The sequence below is a fragment of the Accipiter gentilis genome, chromosome 17 (assembly GCF_929443795.1).
Source record: "Accipiter gentilis chromosome 17, bAccGen1.1, whole genome shotgun sequence".
Lineage (NCBI taxonomy): Eukaryota > Metazoa > Chordata > Aves > Accipitriformes > Accipitridae > Astur > Astur gentilis.
In genome coordinates this window covers 28,531,076-28,555,576 of record NC_064896.1, presented here as the reverse complement: position 1 = coordinate 28,555,576, position 24,501 = coordinate 28,531,076, and the positions used below count along the sequence as shown (strand labels likewise).

The following is a 24,501-nucleotide window of genomic DNA, read 5'->3' as shown; positions in this document are numbered from 1 at the left end:
ATAACTATGGCATGGCTGAATACGCATGCTTGGGAACCTCCCCCAGAGTGAGACCGCTGCAGCCACGCAACTGAGTACTAACCCCGTGCAAGCTCAGTCTGACAGCTCCCTTTAAGATCTCCTTCTGGAGAGGACACGGTTACTGCCCTGCTAAACCGCATGCCACATCAGGCATTGTCTGTCCTTCTGGAAGTGGCACCAAGCCAAGCACAGGCTCTGGATTGTGTAGGCCAGCTAATTTAACAGAAATGTGACCACACGGCCAGCCCTGATCCAGATCCCACTGGTGCCATCCATAGGTGAATGCTGCACACATGCTGGGGGTATGGTCCCACCAGGCCTGAACGACCCAGGCTGAGCCAGGCATAAACTGCTAGAGATGCTACGCAGAGGAGCTCCTGCTCCCCTCCCCATCCACCTACTCCCTCCCCATGCCCCATCACTGCTGCTGCCCGCGTGGTGCTAGCTCTAGCACTTGGTCATTCTAGTTTGGCATTTGGACCACAAAACCGCTTTGGTTGGTTAAGCCCAAGCACAAATTACAGCTTTGAGGACAGATCCCACTCCCACCCTACATGAATGTGCAGCAAATGATCTGGTCACTCACTAACAAACTTGGAGGCTTTATGACCAAAGAAACACAACATGTTTCAGAGGATGCCACTCCACCAGCCCAACCTGCCATGGACTCACATTACATGAAACAGCAGCAATACAAACTTCACATTATTCCAGTTTGATCAACCCATGAATCTGCACTATGGAATCAGGGAACCGTTCCGACTCTTCCCTAATCTAATTCACAGCACGCACAGCCTCCGAGGCAAATGGAAGGTGGCCACACCGCAAAGGTGCAAACACCAGGAAACAGACAAAACCACCTTAAACTTGAATCCCTTTGCAATGGGGAAACAGGGATGCAGAACACAGAAGGGGGCCATCTCCTCCAGCCGAGCAAATTCCAAAGTCTAATGCGCTTGTTGTCATCAGCAAAGCATCAGCCACAAAAACCCCTCCACGCTCCCAGCCAGATCAGCTTCGCTTGTTCCTGTGGGCAGGGAAGAGTCTGGCCTCCTAATTTGCACAGTATGTAGGAGAATAGGATCCCAGTCGTGGCTGAGGACCCAAAAGCGCTGCCACAATACAAATAGCTCCCATCAGTTATACAACGCCTCTCGTGTACTCAGCCGGGGCCACAGCGCTTTCATGTCATTGTTGTCTTGGGAGGGTGGGGAAAAACAATATTTCAGTGCGTGCAGAGCAGACAGGAGGAAGGAAAGGCTTCTGCACTTCCAAGCGTGCATGTTGGGAGAGGCAGCATCTGCTGGGACTTTGGGCAAATCTCTGCAGCAGAGTTTTCCTCTCCTGGAGTCTGCAGCTTCCTCACAGCAGTTACACACACCACGGTTCCTTAGCTCCTCAGATCAGGTCTCCATATGACAACAGATGCGGTCAGTGTACAAGCCTAGGGCTTGTGTAGGCACACTCCAAGATCCCTTTCTTCTCTGATGTGCTTTGATCCTCACCTGCCAAGCAGGGAATTGCTACCTGGTTAAATAACTGGTTACAGGTGATACCTGCAAAGGGCAAGAGACATGCAAAGCCATGACATCCTAATACCAATCTCACCTTTCCATTAGCACACACTCTGCGAGAGCTGCACAAATCCTTCCTACAGCACAATGTTTGATCTCTTCCCGGGAGAAGCTGGCTACCTTTGTCCCACAGACCGTGCCAAGGCTGGGTCTTGGCAGAGTACCCCTTCCCAGCAGATTGCTAGCCCTCCTCTCTTCTTTCTGCTTCTTGGTGCAACCCCATCCAGGCAGGCCTCACCAGGGCACACCAGCAAGTCACAGCGCTGGGCTCTTAGACTAAGACTGCTTCTTCCCGGGGGTGGCTCTGCTACTGGGAGTTCTTCCAGTGTCAACTGTCAGTTCAGCCAGGGACGCATGACTTCCAAAAAGGAGATAAGCAGATGCCCCCAAGACTGCCATCCGTGACAGCGTCCCAGATGGAGCTCAGCCCCAGCAAAGCAAGGTATAAGAGCCAGGCAAATTACATATATAACTGTTGGACAACTTTAGCATTCAGCATTAAGAAGTGATATTTAAATATTGGAATTTTTTCCAGCTTTGTGATCTGTGTTAGGATTCAGGCATTTTTCATCCTGATGAGAGTTTTACTAAGGAAGAACTGACAAGCAGTCCAAAGCCTTTCTCTCTGTGTCAGGCAGGGTCAAGATAAAGACAGTTTATTCATCCTCTAACACCAGACAGCCAGCAATTCTCATCTAAGATAGCTGTCCTTCACCATTTCTTTCTGGCCCTCTTGGGTACCATTCAATTAATGTAGGAAATAGGAACCATGAATATTAATCCTGCAGATAGCTCCAGTGCTATCCCTTCTATTCTGATCCTGTCACCTGCAGTCTCCTCCCAGGGATGCCAGGGGAAGTGCCTCATGCAGCTCCATGGTGGTACTCTTCAAAACCCTTCCTTGGGCACCTCTCCCCATCAGCAAGTGCTGCCTCAATGGAGCACAGCTACCTCTAACGGCAAAGGAACTGACAGTTGGCTGAAGAGAACCAGAAGACTACTCTCCTGTGGTGTTTTTTTTTTTTTTTTGAGAGAAGAACAAGTACAAGGTCACATTTGAAAAAAGAACAAGCCGTCCTTTCGCTGAAAGAGCCTCACATATTTACAGAGTGAAACCAACAAACACCACAGTATTTTAGTCACTTCCTGTCCTGTCTGCTGCCATTCCCTCCCTGATCTCCCAACATCTCCATCTCCCAGTCCCCAGGAAGCCTGCTCCCGCTATGCCACAGCTCCTTCCATTTCAGGAGACCAGCACACCCCTCACTTTTCCTCTACCTGTGTCTCTTCCCTTTTATCTGCTTTGTTTCCAGAGTAGCCTCTGGAAGCAGCCTCTGGTTTGAAGCCTCCTGCAACCCTCCCTTACTCCTTTAGAGGAAAGATGTTGACATGAAGAATGCAGTCAAGTTTCACTCCTGTTTCTGAACCCCCTCCTTCCAAACTCCCCTCGCTGCAGGTATTATAACTTCTACCTGGCTCCCAGCGTACGTATAGAACAGCATGACTTAACAGTGGATCTCTCTCATTCACCACTGAGCTTCCTCACCAGGTGCCTCCTAGTCAACCATCCCTTTGTAGATTTACTTTGCTGAAATGAATCCAAAATCATAATAAACCCACGAGCTCAACTCTCCTCAGTTTACAAATTTAACTTCTCACATACTTTTACAGCAAACTATTATGGCTCTTGTCTAGATAAGTCTAGACCTTCAACATCCAAACTTATTGACGGGTGTTTTAATCTTGAGCAAGTACCTGTGGCAAAGGGCAGTGTCCAGAATTCGGTCTCCAAGACACTGTGCTGAGATCTGCCAGCAATTAACAGCCACCCCCCCCAAAGGTCACGTGAGATCCGTTCTATCAGTGGGAAAGAGTCCCGTTTCTCTGGGAAGGCACAAGGCAAAGGCAACCCCTGGCAGGAGGATGGACAAGCACGGAAGCAGCAAGGCAGCCATCAGACAGACCGAGGGCACAGCAGGTGCCAATGCCAGAACTGACTATACAGGGAAGATGCTCCCTTGCACGTATATTCAGATACAGTGTGAAGAACCAATGCACAAAGATTATGGCATCCAGTCAGCAGTCTGCCAGGTTACTGCTTTTCTTAAGCACAAGAGCTTTTCCTTTCTATATTCCTCTCCTCCAAGCCTGCACCTCCCACTTCAGCTCCTGGTCTGGGCTCCAAGCTCTGATCCATACAAGCACGTTACTTGTGTTTCTCTGCCAGCAGAGGTGCAGCATGCTTCCATCCTCTGTGCCCCTTTCTCCTCAGCTCCTCTTCTTCCCAAGTACAGGAAGCAATAACTAAACCACATTGCCTCTTGACACCCTTGGGGTACAAAGGGTCCTACAGAGATGGGCCCATGTAATTCTGTTAATATTTTGGCTCTGCGGAGCCATTTGCTTTTAACTGCCAGTGCCCCAGAGACAATCAATAAAGTGGTCCTGGGCTCCCTGCTCCCCAAAGTAGAAGGAGGGTAGTAGGATCTGAAGAGAAGGCCATAATCCCTCAAGCGAGTGGGGAGCCCCAGGACAACCTGTCAGTGGCCATATCTGTCTCAGTGCTAGCCTGGAGGCCAGCCTGACACTAGGACCAGCTAGCAGATGGCTAATTTTAGCAGCTCTGCATGCCCTGTCCACCAATGATGACTATCTGGACAAGATGGCCATACTAAACTAACTCTTTTGCTGCCTGGTTTCACAAAAGGAGCCCAAGAACTAACCCAGCAGGCTTAACCCAGTTTTAATGCCCCTTATCTCCTGTCTCTCTCAAAACCTGCAGAGCAGACCTGGTGTATCCCAGGTTGCATATTCCTGGACAAAGAGACTCAAAGCACCAGGCTGAGGAGTGAACAGGATCTATGCAGAACTGGAGCCCTTCCAGGCTTCACAGCTCCAGGAGGGATTCCTATCACGAGCAGGGCTGGCAGCGTTTCAGAATGAGCATGAAGAACGCTTTGGTTTGCACTTTTGGGTTACGAAATTGGATGTACACAAGGAGTAATTGGGGAATTGGAGCAAGGCTGAAAGAGGCAGGTGGGGAGACAGCACCAACAGGACAAGGAGAACTCCAGCAACTGCTGCTAAACCACACACTGACCAGCCACAGCAGCAAAACCACGAGACAGAAGAACATGTTAGATCAGATCACAGATGGGCAAGTCTGGCAACAGTCCCAATAAGGAAACACTGCTCCTAGGAAAGGATATGGCTTCTCACTCCCGTCACCTGCAGCATATTCCACATGCAGCCACTGCCTCAACTAGCTTTTATGGCACTACTAACCCTCAGACTGCCCATACCCACCACCAGCTGTAGCACCCCAGTACCTGGACAAACCCTGCCTGGATTTTATGACAGCTTGAGAAAGTTCATGAAGGACCATTAAATTGTCCAAACCCTTTTAATTATGTCCCATCCCTTCCAAACCAGAAGAAATCCAAGGAAAAAAACCTGCTGTGTAGAGCCTGTTCCCTGCCAGGGTGTCCCCAGCATATGTGCTATGCAGTCAAGTAGATGAGCCTTACCAGCTCTGCTACTCCTTTGCTTTGTATAGCAACGCAACAGAACATGCCCAAAATGGAAAAAAGTAGACAAAACTTCTCCAAAAAGGCAGGCTTGAAAATTACACACACTTAACCTATTTTCCCCATTGGGGAAAGAGTAGACTGTTTACCTCCAGGCTGCTAAGCCCACACAGACCACTGGGCAGAGACCCAGCAGAGCCAGCACAAGGGGCAGACAGAGCCATGTGCATTCAGAGACAGAGGTTCAGCTGATCTAGCTTTAGTAGGTCAGCGCCACAAAACTTCACTCCTTGCTGGGACAGGCAGAGCACCTCTACTGCATGGTGGGATTTCAGAAGACTAGCTTGGATTTTTCAGTGGGGAAGAGCTCACCCTCCAAACTTCCTAGTGTCCCAACCTAGCTCTGCAGAAACCTGTTGCCAATTCTGTCCCATCACACAAACTGAACAAGGCCGCACCACAGGAATACTTGGAGAGCAAAAGCACAGGAAGCTTTGGGGTTTGAACTGCAATTCCTGCTAAGCTGACACTGCCCTTTAAAGAGAATAGCAATGGGCTGCCTGAATTGCCTGAGGGCCTAGGATGCTTATGAAGGAAAAACCCCCAGGGCCATTGGGAAGAACATGAACAGTTCGTGAAACCATCTAGTAGGAAGGGTATTTCCTCCATACTCTGGATTATTACACCATCACTGCACACACTCCCTCTCCCTCTGCTCCACAGGAAGCCCAGTACTTGCCCCTTCCTTACTCCAAATGGGGCAAAGGGGCTCAGTTCAGTGACACATGGAAATATTTATTCACAGTGAATTAGAGACACTGAGGCACTCTAACCCTAAAGCAGCATATGTTGCCAGCCCTCTCCTTTCCACTTCCAGCTGCCTCAGCTCAATCCCAAGATTACAGCTCCCTCAGGAGCCAGTGGTACATGGGACAGCAAGGGGGGAAGCAGGGCACTCTTGGACTAAATAGCACCGGCCAGCCTTTTTTTTTTTTTTTTTTTTTTAAACACAGGCTTTTCTGCTCTTACATCTTTTGATTGTTCCTTGAGCATTCACTTTGCTGTCTCTCCAAGTTCTGCAGCACTGCCTCTCTTCTCTCTCACCCTGCAGGCTTTCACTGCTGCCTCATGGAAAATTAGGCAAGGTAAGAGGCAGTATCAAAAAGGACCATCCTCTCTACATATCTCACTTGTAGTGAGAACGCACCTCACTGGTTGGGATCTGCTTCTCTAGATAAGAGTTCTATCAAGCAACGTCCCGATCCTTCCCCCGTGCCTTTTATCAAGCGACCTCTTCTCCCAAACTCTGTCAGGACTAGCTAACACATGACAGCCTGATTCTGCAGGCAGTTCCCAACCCAGAGGACCAGTGCTAACAAAAAAACCACAGATGACGGTCACACCCTGGAGCCTCTTCCTTGACAAAAAAAAGGGTGCGGGGTGGCTTTATTAAAACTCTTGTTAGTGTACAGTGTGACAGCTAAAACATGCAAGATAGAGGGAAAGACAAAAAGCAGCCAGTGTTTAATGTACCGTAGGGACGAAAGTTTACCGCTCCACTCACCACCTCACCATCAATATGACCTGCTCCAGTTGACAGCAGTAAAAATTGCCAGTCCCCTCCCCAGGCCACACCAGCTCACCCACACACACAAGCACATCACACGCAGCGCTGTGAACCACACCTCAGCTCTTCTGGCAGCAAGGATGCCACCTAGATTTGCACCCTTCCAGGCACCTGACCTGGGTGGAAGCGCTACAGAGAGCGCACCTCCCTGTCAGACTACTGCACAGGCATAAACCCACCTGTCTCTTCTTACTACTCTGCAACCTTGGCCAGATCCCAGCCCCAAACCTCCTCTGGTTCAAGTTGCTGGAACTTCCACAGGGATTCACAGCCCCTGGACAGCCAGCTTATGCTGTTTACTACCAGTACTGTTTCTACAGCAACAGAGATGCACAAGCATGGACACACAGAAACAGAACAGAGAGTAACCCTGTCAAACAGATCCCTCTCCTCTTCCCTGTCATGGATTCACAGGCTACACTTTGTCATGAGGTTTATCTGAACCATCTCAAGTGCCAGCAAGCAACACCTGTGGACAGCTATGTATCTTCCTCACCTGGTTCCTAGGAGCTGGGAAAAGAGGTAAACAGGGAGGATCAGCAAACAGAAAACTTCGAGTTCATCACATCCCCTCTGGTCTCTCCAGATTAAGCTCCACGCTGTATGAGCGGAGCTCTTCTAGCATCAGTGACCTACAGCACCTCACGTTCATTCTCATTACGCCATCCTGGAGCCTGTCATTTCCCCATCAGATAAGCAAGGACAAGTGCCAATTAGCCAGTCTGGTCCAACCGTTAGCATGCAGGCAACCTCCAGCTGGGTGGGGGACACAACAGCACAGAGCATTTCCTAACTGCCCAAGATACAACACAGAGGTGGCAGAGGATTTGCTCCTAGCACTCCTACTTGGCAGCACTGACAGGACCTGAGAGGTGGTGAGTTAGAGAGGGAGCAGTAGGAACACGCTCTCACTACTCCTTGGCCCTCAAAAATCAGAAGTCATTAGCATCCTTGCCAAAGGAGATCTGCAGGTACCTGAAGGTGGGCTGCACAGGGAGTTGAGACCACTGCGGAAAGGTAAGAACACCAAAGTCCCCTACAGCCCCCAGGAGGCTGACACCCTACCCTAAGCCCTCCAGAAAAGGAATTGAGCCTGGACCAGCACAAGCACTTGTACAGCAAAGGGTTTGATCTGCAGCTCAACTAGCTTGACACCATCCAAGACAGAAGATAGCTGTAATGCTGGTGGTTCTGACTTTATTGACAGGCTTTTTGATGCTGCATTTGTACAAGTGCAGTCACAGATATCTTCTTAGCTTCAGCTGAAACTGAAGCTTTTCCAAATGGGGGCATATGTCTATCCAGTGCTCCTCTCTCCCTCCCAGGGGGGAGGGCTCTGCACAGATTTGTCTGTCTGACCCTCACCCCAAGAACATCAAACCTAACTGAGATGTCAGGTTCTCCAAGCTGACTGGAGACAACACTTCCAGTTCTGAGATACATGATCTCCACCCTTTTACCTCCTAGAGCTTTTGACAGCTTATTATCTTTGATATCTAATTACAGGCCCTGTCATCCTACTGTGAGGTTTGCTCTTCCACTTGGCTCTTTTGCTTTTCCCAAAGCAACCAAACAAGATCCTTTGCTGCTCTCATCTCCCTCTCCAGCAGGACCAACTACGGACAAGACACCCAGTAAGGCAGATCTGCTCAGCTACTACAATTCCTGTTCTCTGAGCACACACGTACATGCTTCGGTGCAGCAGCCGCCCCTAACTAGCTCCTGCCACAGGATCATGCTGTGGATGCACAGTCCACTGCCACAGCTGCACAACATACAGTGATTCAGTGTAGTATGCCACATTTCTCTTCACCTTCTACCTTTTCCACTTGCCTTTAACCTCTTCAACCCAAACAAAAGCAGGTCAGGCATTGTGTAAAAAAGTCTGTGAACTAATAAGTCAACTCTGGCAGCAAATCGAGCTTTCCAGAGCTCAGGCTACCTGCTCAGAGCTCACCCATCATTTCCTCCTCTGGAATCAACAACAGCCCAAACATCTCACTCTGAAGACAAGTGATTGCTTTCCCCTCATACATTTTCAGAGAGCTCTTAATGTACCACGTTGTTTCTCCACCTTCTTGAGCATACCACCACTACCCTGATGTGTGCCATTTCTCCCCCAAACCCAGCCAGCGACCTGTACACCCCTGTCTAGGTGCGTCCTGACAAAATAAGCCAACAATAAAAAGGTACTGGGGGCACGGGGCCTGCTCTCCTAACTTGTTAGTGTCACCTCCAGCTGGGATAACCCTGTGAAAACCTACTCCTGCTTATTAATAGGAGACATAGATGCAACTTGCAAATATTGTTTGGTAATTTACAAGTAACTTCAAGTGCTCCTGCGCTGTCTGGATGCTCACTCACTGCAGCTTCCAGGACACACTCAGGCTTGGGACAGTAAGAAACCAGCAGAGGTATTTACCTCCTGCATTCCTCTCTGCTGACACTGAACATCATCCAGTTGGTTTGAGGGAAGGATTCTCCCAGGGACCAGCACACTCTTGCATCCTTCAGAATCTAACTGCTCACAGGGATTTCTAAAGCTTTCCAAGGATAGCCTTCAGTTGCTGCTAGCTTCCACCAAAGAGCTGCCCAGATCAAATCTGAACAGTCCCTAAATTATTTAGAGCTCAATTATTACACCTGGGTCATTTGGAATGACTCATTTGTAGTGTCTTCAGTTTGAGGCAGAGGCATGTGGGAGAGATTAATTACCCTACTCACACAGGTCCTGTCTAGACTAGGAAATCAAGGTGTGTCCAGCAGACCAGCGACATTTGGCCAGACAGGGTTTCACATAGGGCACACAGCAGACAAACTCAGCCCTTTCAGGCAACAGGAGGGAACATTGCTTGACAGGGTAAGAGATTGCCAGTGTCAAATTTCAAACGGGGGGGTGATGTACAACCACCCAGATTCTCACCCAAGCACATGTGGCTAGTCCCATGCTCCACTACCCACAGGAACTATGCTGGTAGGCTCACCCCAGCTCACACATTAAAGTCCCAGGCCAACAGGACCAGCTCTGGGAAAGCCAGTATCCAGCAGGACTGGCCTCTGTCAAGCACACCAAGATCTGAGGATGACAAACACCAGCAACCGCAAGGGATCATTACCTGGTAGTGAGCAGCATTACAAGGAGTACAAACAAGAAGTCAGGATGAACCTGATGGTAAGATGCTGCTCCTTGCATCCCGCTGTTGGGATAGTGTGAGCCATTCAAGACAGAGCAACAGCAGCTGCTTGACCAACACAGGGAGGGCAGGCAGCTGCGTCCTCCTCTTTGCTATCTAACCAGACATAAGCAAACCTCCCTCTCACAGCTTTGAGGCCATCTATCCCCTTGGTGGTGTGAGGAAAAGGGCTGGAACTTTGTCACGAGTGTCACGTGAATGCTAACATGCATGGGCCTTCCTGGCCCCGTGAGTTGTGTCCTGCATTTGACATCACCCCATCCTGCAGAAAAGATTTGGTACCACCGATACGAACAACTTGGAAACCACAAGATTAGAGCGAACGTGACTCTGGGCACCTGTCAGCGCCAGCCTTGCCATCCCTCAAGCACGGGCAGTGCACAGCTGAGCGTGCTTGTGCCACTCCACACCGCAGTACACACAGCTGCAAGAGAAACCTTTTCCTCCATGCTCCCCAAGCTTCATCCCTCAGCTGATGACTCCACATACTGTACTCATGTGTACTCTCGCCCAGGGGATAGTGTGGACACCAACATGTAAGGACAGGTTTGCTAACTGCTGTTTACAGGAGAGGCCTCAGTTTTTGGCTGGTAGGGACAGGCAGAGGCCTCCTCTCAAATTTCACTTGAGGATCTGACCAGAGGGCAGGGCAGGGCAGTACTAAGGCAGGACACAGACTGCCCCAAGCAGTGGGAGAGACAGCATTTCACTCTTTGGCTCCCCCCTCATCTCCCATATGCTTGAGCACCCAAAGCACTTAACAGCAGGTGGGACTCCTCCTCCACAGGCCCATTTCCCTTCATGGGTGTCACAACAATCACCAAAAAAACCAAGGATGCCACTGCACCCAGCCAGGGATGGTCACTCGGGGCCCAGGCACCGCAATACCTTCAGCAGGAGCCCCAACGAGCACCCACCACCCCGAGGCAGGGTGCGGCTCCACCGCAGGCTCTCTCCAGCAGCAGAGCCAGTTTAAAAGGTTGCTACCCCACCCTGTCTCCCCATCTCAGATTGCCACCTCTTCAGTCTCATCAGGTTTGCTGGTGGGACAGCGAGCTCACTAGCCCAGCACAGGCGACAATTCTGATTAGATGCCTCCCCTACCCCCTTGCCAACTTTCATCTAAGGGCATGATCCACAATTCCCTGAAGCAGCACTCAGCTCAGGGGCATCATCTCCTGAGGCACTGACAGAGAGAAGGAGAAAACTTCTTAAACCAGCTCTGCCACACTGGCAATCCTAACTTGGAACCACACCCTGAGATAGAGACTGCTGACTTGACAGCGGCAGAGAGACCACGACAGGCAGGATTTGTCCTTAGGGTAATGGCACTCACCCGCTATGCTCCTTCAAGCCCTTCTGAAGTGATCCAACGTTGCTGCCCTTCATTCCTCACCCTGAGCGTTGTCGCAGAAAGTGTATGGCATCACTTCGGTGATGAGCTAATCAACTCCTAATTCATGGAGTCTTGCTAGTCTTAGCTCACAATAAAGGCCTGGCAAAATTAGCCCCAGAGCAGGCAGAAGGCGAGATTTCCTCACGCTTCCAGCACCCAGGAATACTGAATGACTCCCCTGCAGAAGGGCAGGCAGACACCAGCTCTGCATCCCGCTCAGGAGCCCTTCAGCAGCTCCACAGATCTGAACAGGGAAAGTGGCTTTGGGTGCAGCGAAGACTGGAGTAAGATAGAAACCCCTCCTCAGTGGAACACCACGCAGGCACTCAGTGCTGCGACAGCGAGGCAGGCGCACCTCACCTTGAGCACACGAAGCACATCTTTTAGAGAGCATTGGGTCAAACAGCCCCTCCGGCAGCAGTTTCCAGAGATGTACTGGCCTGTTTGCTGAACAGCTCCCCGAGCACCACCAGGAGATTCCTTCCCTGCTGCCCCTCCTTGCGCTCGATGACCTAACACAGATCTAACCTTACCAAAAAAATTTAAGTTGCATACATGCAACAGTTTCTCCTGTCTCAGATCACCTCATGGAGATCCTGGTGAGTGCTGAGACGGTACAAGGCAGACAATGTACTCTGTGAGGAAACTGCTGGACAGCCTGAACCCGGCAGAGTATCTGAGCATCACAGCACCAGACCAACTGGACTTCTTTTTCTCCAGAGCTGTTCGTCCATAGCCAGAGCTGCTCATGTTGCTGCTCCTGCCTTTAAGAAGTCCAGGCTCCAGGTGCCAGCGTGCCCTTGACCTCCTCGTGGGGAGCTGAACAGCTTGGTGTGACATTGGCTGGGTGCGACCACCCAGTGACAGTCAGCGGAAGACTTCCAAGTCTCAGAGAAGGACCATCGCATTGTCAGTGCCAGGGCTGGACTGTCACTCAGGGCGCAGGATACAATAGAGCATTTTAGCTCCTCAATTAAGGGCCTGCAAAACATGCATCTACAGCTTATAAAGCTGGGACCTCAAACCAATCCCCAAAGTACTGCCTCGTTACAGAGCTGAGGAACAGAAACGCATATGCAGACCTAGTGGAAAACTACTCCGTAGTGCCTGACAAGTTCCATCCTCCCCTGCTCACGGTGCAGGGAGGCCCAGCTGAATCTCTGTGGGAGGAACACGGAGATCCCTTAACTTGCTGTTGTGCATGCTCTCCCCGCTCACGCAGCATCTTCCACAGGCTGCCTTCCCCTACCTGTGTCAGCCTCCCAGAGCTTGCTGGGACACAAGTTTAAGAGGTTTTTTTTTCCCCACAGTTTCAGACGGGTGCAAGACATCCTCCTAATGATACCCCTGCGTCCAGACCAACTCACCCAGGCCTTTATAATCTTGGGAGTCATGGATGTAGAGCCTGAACTAGGAAGCAAGCACAGTTAAGAGCAGTGCAACCCACCTAATGTAAGTGTCATTACTCTACACAGGGATGTGTGAACGGGCAGAGAATTCTTGTAGGAGTGCGACTACATCTGAAGCAGAGATGAATTTCTCCTCAAAACCCAGATCTTTCACCAATACTAGCAAATCCATTCCAAAAACATACATAGATCAGATTTTTGTTGAACCAAAGGAAGGCAACAGTATTGCTCACTAAATGAAATAACACAAAACCCTCAAGACTTACTCTACATCCTGATGGAAATCAGCCAGTCAAAAGATGGTGTAGTTACCCTGACACACCAGATAGCAAGCTTCTTTTGCCATCTCAGGCCACTGGTACCATCAAACCATGCTACTTGCCCATACAATAAATTCAGTTCCTTCACCGCTATAAACTACCCTGGCCAAGGTTGTTTGGCTGGTAGGACTACTATCCCACTTGGATTATTATTTTTATTTTATAATATATTTATTCTTTTGCTATCACAGCCACACTGATCTCCAGTCACACACGAGAAACACAGCTTACAGCAGCAGAAACATACTGTACTACCAACTACCTGTTTCCCTACCTAGAACTTTTGATGTAGGCATATTAAAAACAACTCCCAAGACCAAGGCATACAGAGGAGTAGGATATTCAGATAAGTCATATTCAGCACTTTTTTTTTTTTCCTGGATAATTCATCCATGATACCTTGTTCTGCAAGGGCCAGAAACACTAGCTAAGAGAACAGCTTCCCACATTTCAAAGCATGCACCTCAAAAAAAATAATCATCTTTTAAAGGTCCTTCAACAAGGGAGCATCACTGACACAGCAAGAGAGCATAACAAGCTGGAAGTTCCCAGGAAAAGCAAAATAGGAGGCATGAACTAAGCCTCACGTACTGCACAGGGGTCATGCCTCCTCCTCTCGGCTGCAGGCCAGCAGAGACAACATACACATGTAGCCACAGAAGCCTAGGTGAGCCTCATCCTCTGCTTGCTGCCCATGTGCCTTCCCAAGCCCCTTAAGCATGTAGCTCATCAGTGTGCAGCCATTTATCCAGCTTAGCACATCCTGCTGGAGTCCAGGCCACCTACACTAGGACAGCAACTCTTCTGAATTATTTTTATTTGTGAGATTACGAGCATTTTAAAATCAGTAAGTTTCTGGCTGCTAGTCCCCTTCATCGGCCATGTCTTTATCCAGCCATTTTGGGTTACTTCTGGTCAAAATGTAGCTAAGATCGTAGTTTCACCAAAATCTGAAGCTGACATCGCCTCCAAGAGAAGCTATCCTGCCACCGTGACTGCTGGCTATAGAAATAGTCACTCCCCAGTCAAACCAGCACCTCAAGCGGCGTGCTGCGCAGTTGTGGGAACAAGCGCATCAGGACGAGGGAGGAGGTGGGACAGCTGCTTTTGGCAGCATTGCCAAATGAGAGCATCCACCAAAGCACTTGGGATAAAAACAAGCAATCTTGATGGGCTGACAGATGTATTACAGTTTGTTTTGGGTTTTTTTTGCAAGCACCCTCTCAAAAAAGAGAAAGAGATTAAAAACCACTTTAAATCAGAGTCACTTCAGGTTCCCAAAGTGGGCTAAGGCAGCTGACTATAAAAGTATAGATGCCTGTCACCGAATCATCTAGCATGACAATCCTCTCCGCAAAAAGTAAACATGCAATAGACACCAAGCAGCACCAGAGGAGGAATACACCTTCAGTAAACCAGGTGTTTGGACAAACCACAGCCTATGCAGAATCCTCCTCTCAACAGGGGCCTGTGCTGGAATAACCGTTTCTACCATCACTAGAGGATTTTTGTCCCTAGGCCACCCACAAGGCGTGTGCTGGCTACAGCTCTCCAGCACCCTTTTGATGGCCAGGCACCCAGCAGCAACAAAGGAACAACAAGAACTGCTTGGTCTCGAGGGCAAAGCTTAATGCCAAGTACCACACTGCCTCACACCAAATGATTTCAGAGTATTAAAGGATAAGGATTTACCTTTACAGACAGCACCTTGAAGGCGAGGGTACATGTACTGTTGTGACTCAGAGATGAATTCCATCACAGCTTCAGCTATCACAGAACTGACACTTGCCCTTCCCAGGGGCTTTACAACTGCCTCAGAACAACCTGAAACTGGCCTGCAGGAGACACAGCACTTCCCTCCTTCCCCAGGATCTCTGGGAATATCACTTCAGACTCTCAGAGCAGCAGCTCCTAAACTGCTCACAGTTACGGCCCAGCTCACAGACACCAGCAGCTTCAGGCAGTCCCCTGAACAGCAATGCAAGCATCAGACAAGCCAGAGCTCCTGACAGGAGCTAACTAGGACCTGACTTTTGGAACAGCTCCCTCCGAAAGGAAACACCAGGAGAAGACACGTGCACATGTGCACAGGCACAAGTAAATTTGAGCTTGAAGTTGAAGCTGGTTTTCTCAGATTTCGCAGCACGCTCAAATCAAGGCCAGGCCAACGTAATGGTAACACACACTATTTCAGCTTCTCTGCTTGTTACAAACGCATGGAAAAAACCTGCTGTGCCAGAAACTACACCAACACTCATTTCATACTTCTATCCAGCAGCTTCACAAAGCATCTTACCCAGTCTCAGCCTCCAACCCTCCCCTCTTCCAGAGTTCAGTAACCAAGTACCCTCCATTAGGGCAGACTCTGTGACACAAACAGGACCCACAAAGCCATCTAACCCTCTGCCAGCTGAGATAATACCTCTGGGCAGGCTGCAGCGATCCACCACAACACTTTTTTGGTTGTTTAAACCTGTTGCCAGTAAAAGCCTTTTCTTTCTTCAGTTGCAAGAGAACCAAAAACAGAATAGGGTTGTTTAGGGCCAATACTGACCAGTCTTTGGCTGTAACGGATCCTTTCTTCCTCAGGTTCCATCTCCGACTCTTCTGAAGAGAGCGAGAAGGACACTCCAGGACTGCTGTCTTCCTCCTCTTCCTCCTTTGAAGTCAGAGGGAAATAGTGAAGCGGGGCAAATGGACATGAGATGCCTACATCCCTCATTTGTTTGCTCATTTTGAGGCTGATTCCACACCACTGTGCAGGGCTAAGTGAACACAGTGGATGAGCCTACCTCAACTTTAAACGCTCCCATTCTAACTTTAGGCATGACTTAGGGAAAATGACTTTACCAGCTGTTCTGTAACACAACATAAGCTGCAGGTCTCGGATCAGGAAAAGGCCTCCACTCTGCACTACTACCAGCACAAATGGCAGCTCAGTTGGCCCACACTGGGATATGAAACAGGCAAGCTGCTGTCAAACGCTTGATGGCAGGGGGGGAGCAGTCCGGTTTCCCCAGAGTACAAGATTACGCATTAGAGAACCAACTCCTCTGAACAACATGATTGCTGTACTCTGGATATCCTGTACTGTGGCACTCAGGAGAAGCTACACAGGTACAGATCATCTCCCATGAACAGGGAAGGCATAAGGGATCTCTCCTACATACAGCGCTTGAGCATGGCTGCAGGTAGGGGACTAACTCCACTCTGATGAGACCTACATGCTCAGATCTCAAAAATCTGCCACCTTGTGACACCACGCAATAACATGGGAAAACCTCCCAAGGCGTCAGATGGCACCTAAACTTTTTTTTTTTTTAAAGGAACAGAAAGAAGTCAAAGCCTAGGTATATTGCGGCTCTTAATCCCCATGACTATGCCTAAGACAGACCTTCGGGGAAGGAATCTGCCACCCCGTGTAGTGTTACAGAACCGCTACCATAGCGTGGAAAGAGCTTGTTTCATCCTGTTCTTCCCCGACCCTCCGAGCACGGTTTGACAGCAGAGCGTTCCAAGTCCCGCTAGCATCTCCCCCGTCCCTGCCGCCCGTACCGCTCAGGACCGGGCTTCCCAGCTCAGCTAAGGCAGCCTAAGCAGTTTCCCTACACTTACTAAACTCTTGTTTATAGACACCCGGACAACCGAAGTGCAACACACCAGTCAAGCCAACCCGCTCGCAACACCCCGCTGTCACAACGCGGGGCAAACCCCCAGCCCGGCGCGGCTCCGCCAGCCCCCGGCCCCATCCCACCCCGGCGGGGGGAGGCCCATCCCGGGCCGGCTCCGCCGCCGCGGCTCTCGCCTTCTCTCCCCCCCACCTCCCCCCACCCCCCCCCGCCCCGGTCCCGGGTCAGGAGGGAGGCAGCCCCGGTCCGACCAAACAAAGCGGCGGAGGGGGAAGCCCTGGGACGGCGGTCAGGACGTCAGTCCCCCGGGAGCTGTCAGCCGGCACCCTCCGGTGCCGGGAGCCCCCCACACCCACCAACTTCCCAGCCCGGCCTCCCGGGGGCCACCAGGAAGGGGAGACCCACCCGCTCCGTCCCGGCCGGGGCAGCGGCCCCGTCGCCCGCGGTACGACCCAGCGGGGGCGGCGGCCGGTGCCCGCCGCCCGGCCCCTCTCCGGGGACTTGCGGAAACTTAGGGGGTCGACCGGGGGCGGCGGGCCGGCGCCGACCTCCCCCCACCCTGCCCCCCCCCCCGCCCCCAGCGAGTGGCTCACCAGGTCTCTCCTGCGCCTTTGTCCTCTTCTACCGCCGAGACGGGGAGAAACAGAAGAGACGGAGGAGAAACCCCCGGGTCAGGCAGCGATCGCGCCCCGGGCCCGGGCCCGGCCCGCCGGCCGCGCCGCCCCGCGCCCCCCCGGCCCCGTCGCCGCCGCTTCCCCCCCCCCCAACCCGCGCCCCGCCGTCCCCGGCGCGGCCGCCGCGGCGAGCGGGCGCTGACAGCCCCGCCGGTCGTCCCGGGCCGCTGCCCGCTCCCGCGGGCCCCGCTCCCCGGCCCGGCGCCGCGTCCGCCCGGCGCCGCGTCCCCCCGCCGCCGCCGCCGCCTCCACCGCCGCGCCCCGCCGCACCCCCCCGCCGCCGGGTGCCGGACCGCCGCCGGCCTCGCCGCCTAGCCGCCACCCGCTGCGCCGTGCCCCGCCGCCGACCGCGACCGCCGCCGACCCGCCGCCCCCCAGCCGGGACGCGGTTCCCCTCCTCACACAGGAGCCGCCGCCGCCATTTTGAACCCGTCAGAGTCTCACATACACACTGACTCGGCCGCCGCACTGCGCCTGCGCCGCCCGCAACCTCCCCTGACCCCCCCCGCCGCCGCCCCCGCCGCCCTCTGCGCGCATGCGCCGGCTTCCCCCCCCCCCCCCTCCCCACCTTCCCCCTCCCCTCCCGCCCCCGACCCGCTTCGGCGCCGGGGCACCGCGCGGGCGCGCGCACGCACCTCACTCGCCCCGCCCCGCCGGAGCGGGAGCGAGCGCGCATGCGCGCGGCTTAACCGCTAGCCCCGCCCCCCCTCCGTTGACCCCGCCCCCCGTGGGTCCCACCTCCTCCCCTCCGCCCACCCCGCGCATGCTCCGTGGGGGCGGCGAGTCACGGCGTGGGTGCGGGCAGGGCCGGGGTCGTTCCCTCCCCACGCACCCCCGTGGGCACCTGCGTCCGCCCGGGCTTCACCCCCGCCCGCAGCCCGGCACACGGCTGCGGTCACGCGTGCGGGCATCGGGAGGCGTAGGCACGGGGACACGCGTGTGCGTGAGTCTCCCGACGGCTGGACGCGCACCTGTGCGTGCGCGCACCGACGCCCACGCAGGTACACGTGTGTGCATGTACGTACCTGCAGACATGGCAACACAGGGAGAGGGGCATGTGCACAACCCCTGCGGACGTACATACGCACACCTGGACACATGCCGCACACGCCTATACACGCGTGGCACATGCCTATACACGCACAGCACACCCCCCGACACCTGTATACATGCAGCACCCCCTATATACACACAGCACCCCCCATATATACCTATATACATGCAGCACCCCCTATATACACACAGCACCCCCCATACATACCTGTATACATGCAGCACCCCCTATATACACACAGCATCCCCCATATATACCTATATACATGCAGCACCCCCTATATACACACAGCACCCCCCATACATACCTATATACATGCAGCACCCCCTATATACACACAGCACCCCCCCTACATACCTATATACATGCAGCACCCCCCATATACACACAGCACCCCCCATACATACCTATATACATGCAGCACCCCCTATATACACACAGCACCCCCCCTACATACCTATATACATGCAGCACCCCCCATATACACACAGCACCCCCCCATACATACCTATATACATGCAGCACCCCCTATATACACACAGCACCCCCCCTACATACCTATATACATGCAGCACCCCCCATATACACACAGCACCCCCCCCTACATACCTATATACATGCAGCACCCCCCATATACACACAGCACCCCCCCCTACATACCTATATACATGCAGCACCCCCCATATACACACAGCACCCCCCCATACACACCTATATGCATGCAACACACCCACATACACACCTATACACGTGCAGCACACACATACACACCTATATACATGCAGCACATGCATACACACCTATACACACACAGCACACCCCTATACACACCTATATACACAGAGACCGCACACTCACACCCCCTATATACACACAGCACACCCTCATACACCCCATATACATGCAGCGCACACACATACACACCTATATACACACAACATACAAGCATACACACCTATACACACGCAGCACACCCCCATACACCCCTATATACGTGCAGCACACACACCTATAAACACACAGCACACACACCTACACACGCAGCACACCCCCATACACCCCTATATACCTGCAGCACACACGTGCACCTATATACGTGCAGCACACACACATACATGCCTATATACATGCAGCACACATGCATACACGCCTATATACACGCAGCACCCCCCCCATACATATGCAGCACACGCATACACACGCAGCACAGATGCACGCACCCCTCTATACGTGCACACGCGTGCCCCAGCCAAAAAGCAGGAGGGGGCTCGTTCCCAGAGGCCGCCCGGCCGCAGCGCGTCCATGGCAGGACCCCGTCTCCCCGACGCCGTGCCGGGGCTGCTCCTGCTCGCAGGGACTGCGCCACGCTGACGAGTGTTGAGCTTTAATGGCAGAACTGCACCGAAATCACCCCGTGTCCCCCCTCCCTCGCTGGCCTGCCAGCGGGAAGGGACCCCCCCCTAAAAAAAATAAAAAATAAAAATAATCAGTTCTCTGCTCCCAGACCCCATCTGCCTGGGCAGCTCGGTGCAGAGGACGCTCGGACGCTGGGTTCCCCAGTGGGACAGTATCTTTGTGCCGGGGGGGTGCTTTCCTGCCGGCACCCCAAAGGGCTGCGTTGGGGGGGGGGACACAGGAGCGTGGCAGCGGTGGCGGCGGTGGCGGCGGAGGTCCGGCGGTGGCTGGGAGCCGAGATGCTGTCCTGACCCCGGGACAAGGGGGACAGCAGCAGGTCCCGGGGGGCTATGCCAGGGGTGGGGGGGGGGCTCAGCAGAGCACACAGCCCCTCCTGGGTCGCCTCCTGCGCTGGTTTCGCCGGGCGGCACTGATGGCGGCACTGCAGGCCTCCACGAAAATGTCCCCGACGTTCTCCCGGTACCTGGCCGAGCACTCCAAGTAGGACACGGCGTGGACCTGCCGGGCCATGGCCTCTCCCTGCGGGAAGCCCTGGGATCAGCCCCCCACTCTGGGAGACCCCCGGCTCCCCCACCGCCCTGTGCCGGGGTGACATCCCCGACCTGTCCGGGGGGTTTGGCACTCGCCTGCTGGTAGGTGATGTGTTCCAAATGTCTCTCCTGCAGCTTGCGCAGCACAGCCCGGTCCTGCCGCAGGTCGGTTTTGCAGCCCACCAGCAGCACTGGGATGCCCTTGCAGAAGTGGTTCACCTCTGGGTACCACTGGTGGAGGTGGGGGGGGGTGGGGTGGGGAAGGAGACATCTGTGTCACCCAGGGGATGGGGACACAGGACGGGCAGCAGTGCCAGCTCCACGCTACCTCCCACGGGGAGGATGTGTGGGGTGGGAGCGTGTCGTCCCCCCCCCCCCCCAGGGGCTGCGTTACCTTCGTTAGGATGTTTTCGTAGCTGTTGGGGTCGGTGACGTCAAAGCAGATGAGGACAACGTTGGCGTCCGAGTAGGACAGCGGGCGAAGCCTGTCATAGTCTTCCTGTCCTGCCGGGCGGAGAAGCAGACCATTACGTACCAGTTCCCTACTGGGCTGGGTCCCCCCCTACCCTGGGGGCACCCTGGGGCTCTGGGGACAGAAAGGCAGCACTGCTGAGAGTGACATCCTTGGGGACCGGCAGCTGGCCGGCCGTGGGTTAACCCCCCCCCCCCCCCCATCTCCCATGGGGACACCTCTCTAAGGTATGACCCACGGGTGTGGGACACCCCCCAAACCCACAGGCTGGGGCGGGGGGGGGGCACGACTGCCTGCCCCCTCCCCTCCTGTCCCACCTGCCGTGTCCCAGAGGTGGATCTTCACGGGCTTGCCGCCAACCTGGAGGGAGGCCGTGTACTTCTCGAACACGGTGGGGACGTAGACCTGGCAGGGGACGGGGACACGGGGTGAGGACAGGGCCCACCTGCCCGTGGGCAGCGGCAGAGGGGACCCCCACGGGGGGGTGTGAGCAGGACAGGGCACGGGGAGGTAGCCAGGGTCGGGAGAGGGAAATGGGGGGGCAGAGGATGGTGGTGCTTCCTTGTCCCCCACAGCCCTGGGACTGTGGCCCCCCCTCAGCCCAAGGCAGCACTGAGCCTGAGGCAGGTGGGATGCCCCGGTGGGACCCGGGAGGGCCCGGGAGAGAAGTTCTGGGGTCTCTGTGGGCTACCCCTTTCCCCCCCCCAGGTCCCCTACATGCCCTTGCTGTGGGACAGACCCCGCTCCCCGTCCTGTGACCCCCCCCAGGCGAGGCAGAGGTGCCCGTCCACCCGCCGAGGAGTGGGGGGAGCACCGCCTTGGACCCCCATCAGCCCCAAACCGTGCCAACCCCTTCCCCAGCCCCCCTCAGCCCCCTGTCCTGCTCCAAACGGCCCTGCTGCCGCCGCCGTGCCAGCCTTGTCCCCCCCCTCCGCCGCCCTTCGCCCTTGCCGCCGCTCCCGGGGGGCCTCCCCCGGCCACGGCACGTCTGCGTGGGGACCCCCACAGGGACAGGGACCCCACCCGTGGACCGGATCCCACCGTGGCTGACATCCCAGCGGACAGGGAGAGCGGTACCTTGGGGAAATCCCCCCTGGCGAAGGCCACCAGCAAAGACGTCTTCCCGCAGCCCCCGTCCCCCACGACGACAGCCTTCACCTCGGTCTCGGAGGGGGGTGACGGGCTTTGCCCCCCGCCACGCTCCTGCTGCATGGGGGCGGCCGGTGAGGCCACGAAACACGCCTGGCCTCGGCGGGGACGGGGACAGGGTGGCCAGGAGGCACCCGCCCGGTCCAGGGTACGGCCCCCACCCACCGGGTCCGCCCGCGGCATCGCTCGGGGCTGGGGCCACGCTGGCGGTGGTGATGGCCGGGGCACCGCCGGCAGGCGGGCAGGATGCCCACACACTTATGGGCACGCTCGCACACGCACGACGCCTTGCACGCGTGGCAGGGCTGCTCCCCGTGCGTGTCCCGGACCTTTCCGCCGTGCGGGTTCTCGCCTCTGCCTCCCGCCTGCGCGTGCAACGTTCCCTCTCACGCCTGCCCGCGGCGTGGGCACGGCTCCCTGTTGCACACGCACGTGTGACTCCGTCCCCCACGCGCGGCTCCTTTGCACGCGCAGTCCCCGCTCGCACGCCCGCTTCTTCCTTGCAGGCGTCCGTGCAGGTTCTCTTGCGCGCGGGCACGTAACGTGCACACGCGTGCTCGCACAACTCCCCCTTGCACGCCCGCAGCTCCCATCCTCGTGCGTGCAAACACACGCGTGTGCCCGCCAAGTGCCTGCTGCGGGTGGGGGCCCTCCCCTACACCCTGGCCCCCTCCGGAGCCCAGGTTTTATTGCTCCCAGCATCCACAGGAGGCAAAGTCCAGGGTGGAGGGAGGCACGGGGTGTGGGGGGGTGACTCACAGCTCCGGCCCCCCCCCCCCCAGCTAGTGCCACCCTTTCCGTCACACCGGGCGATGTGCCGTGCCCAGCCCTGCCTGGCCGTGCCGTGCTTTGCCATTCCCTGTCGGGAAGTTCCGTCCCTGGCACCCGACCCAGCGGGACCCGGCTGGTGTGGGCAGCCCCCAGTCCACGGTCTTTTCCCGGTGACCCCCAGCATGCTGGTGGGGACGTGCCAACCCGGTGCTGTTCCCAGGGATCCAGAGGGTGCTGTGCGTGGACCCCACGCTGACCACCCCGTATTACCCACAGCGATTCTTGCCCACCTCCCGCGGGACCGGGACGCCCATGACCCCGCTCTGGGAAGTGGGATGCTCGGACACGAGGGATTTGGGACATGGAGCATTTCTGGGTGGTGGCCGAGCTCAGGGAGCCCTGTGCGGGGGTTCCCCCTCCCGCCGGCTCCCCCAGCCCTGCCATGGGTGCACCAGCCACCCAGGCAGAGGTGTTAATAGTCCTAGCGGTAATTAGCCACCTTAATGAGCAGAAAAAGCAGCTTTCTGCCCTTGCTGGAGGAGCAGATGGCACCCGGCGCTGCGTGGGTGCTTTGCCCACCATCCAGCCGCGTTGCCCCACTAGCAAGGGGATGCCCAGCGGCTGGAGGGGACACAGAGGGCAGCCGGTGCCACTCTGGGGAGGAAAAAGAGACCGTGTCCCCCACATCCTAACTTAGAGGTCCCCAAGACCCCCTCCCCTCTGCCGGTGCCCTCCTCTGCCACCCCAAGGCTTCGGCAGGGGTGAACGGGAGCTTCTGGTATAGGGGTGCAAGGAAGGACGGGGGGATCATGTGTGCCGTTCCCTGCCATTCCCCCCAGCCCTAGGGCTGGCTCATCTGCTGTCCTGCTGCCGGACCCCCCCCCCCCCCCCCGGCTCCCTCGGTGGGTACCAGCCAGTCCAGGAGGGCACTGCAGCCCCCAGACCAGCCAGGGTAAGTCTGAACCGATGGCTTGAACACCAAATTGCCACCCAGGCCTGATGCACGGAAAAGATGGAGGAGAGACAGCGCGATTCACATGCCAGGAGGCTGGAAGGGAAATGCACGCAGTAATGAACAATCTCAGAAGGATGCCAGCATTAGGGCAGGGTGGGGGGGGGGGGGTGGGGGGAACTGGAGCACAATAAAACAATTAGAAAGGTGGTAATTACCAGTCTAATGAGATATCAGGTTGAATCTTAAAAGCATCAAGATTCTTCACAGCAAGATGTAGCTGCTGCAGTATTCATCCTCTGGGGTATTCTCTCGGACAAAACATTTCCTTTCCCGCAAGACCAACAGAAATTTGACAGAAGAGGTTCTGTGATGCAGCCTGTGTCTCTGAAACTGCCCAGTGCTCTCTCACCACCTGACCTGTGATCTTGCAGAAACGCCCCAAAGAGCAGCGTTATTTGGAGGCGAGACGGGTTGCTCGGGTCTTCTGAGGACGAGGAGACCCCAGTTCTCCTCATCTGAGAAGATCGTGGCAAGGAGAACCAGAGGGAGGCAGAGTGCCGTGCTCGGACGCGTGGGCAGGTCGGCCCCGGGCTGCTGCCTGGAAAGGTAGGGGGTCGGGATCGGAGCCCAGCTTGGGGAGCTGCTCGCGTCTCCCCGGGGCCCCCCACAGCCCCTCTCACTGCTCCCATGTGCATCCTCCCTCGGGTCGCCTGCCCCCCCCCCCCCCCAGCCCATCGCTGGTGAGGCAGCCGCCTCCCCAGCCCTCCCGTCACCCCCCTGTCC

General features: G+C 55.2%; 2 protein-coding genes across 3 annotated transcripts in view; both read right to left on the bottom strand.

The window, feature by feature from the left end:
- KDM2A (lysine demethylase 2A) overlaps positions 1–17,834 on the bottom strand; it is a 52,638-nt gene extending 34,804 nt beyond the window's left edge. Inside the window, exons 1-3 of one of the 2 annotated variants that reach the window (XM_049819821.1) lie at positions 17,774–17,834; positions 17,291–17,318; positions 15,623–15,727 (exon numbers count right to left, since the gene is read on the bottom strand). In XM_049819821.1, coding sequence (XP_049675778.1) covers positions 15,623–15,727; positions 17,291–17,318; positions 17,774–17,793 — 153 coding nt within the window. In that variant the 5' untranslated portion in view covers positions 17,794–17,834. Of the gene's footprint in view, positions 1–15,622; positions 15,885–17,290; positions 17,319–17,773 lie in introns of those variants that run through there. The other variant, XM_049819819.1, reaches the window with a different exon arrangement.
- Positions 17,835–20,192: 2,358 nt separating this feature from the next.
- RHOD (ras homolog family member D) lies at positions 20,193–22,055 on the bottom strand. Its single transcript, XM_049820986.1, has 5 exons — positions 21,921–22,055; positions 21,161–21,248; positions 20,766–20,875; positions 20,468–20,602; positions 20,193–20,360 (listed from the first exon to the last, which is right to left on the bottom strand). Exons 1-5 carry the CDS (start codon positions 22,053–22,055, stop codon positions 20,193–20,195), a joined length of 636 nt encoding a protein of 211 aa, XP_049676943.1.
- Positions 22,056–24,501: the final 2,446 nt, after the last annotated feature.

Coding starts and splice junctions, on each gene's coding strand:
- RHOD (XM_049820986.1), bottom strand. CDS start 22,055: ATGCAGCAGGAGCGTGGCGGGGGGCAAAGCCCGTCACCCCCCTCCGAG. Junction 21,249..21,920: donor CCAGGGGGGATTTCCCCAAG/GTACCGCTCTCC, acceptor GTCCCCTGCCAG/GTCTACGTCCCCACCGTGTT. Junction 20,603..20,765: donor ACGAAAACATCCTAACGAAG/GTAACGCAGCCC, acceptor CACCTCCACCAG/TGGTACCCAGAGGTGAACCA.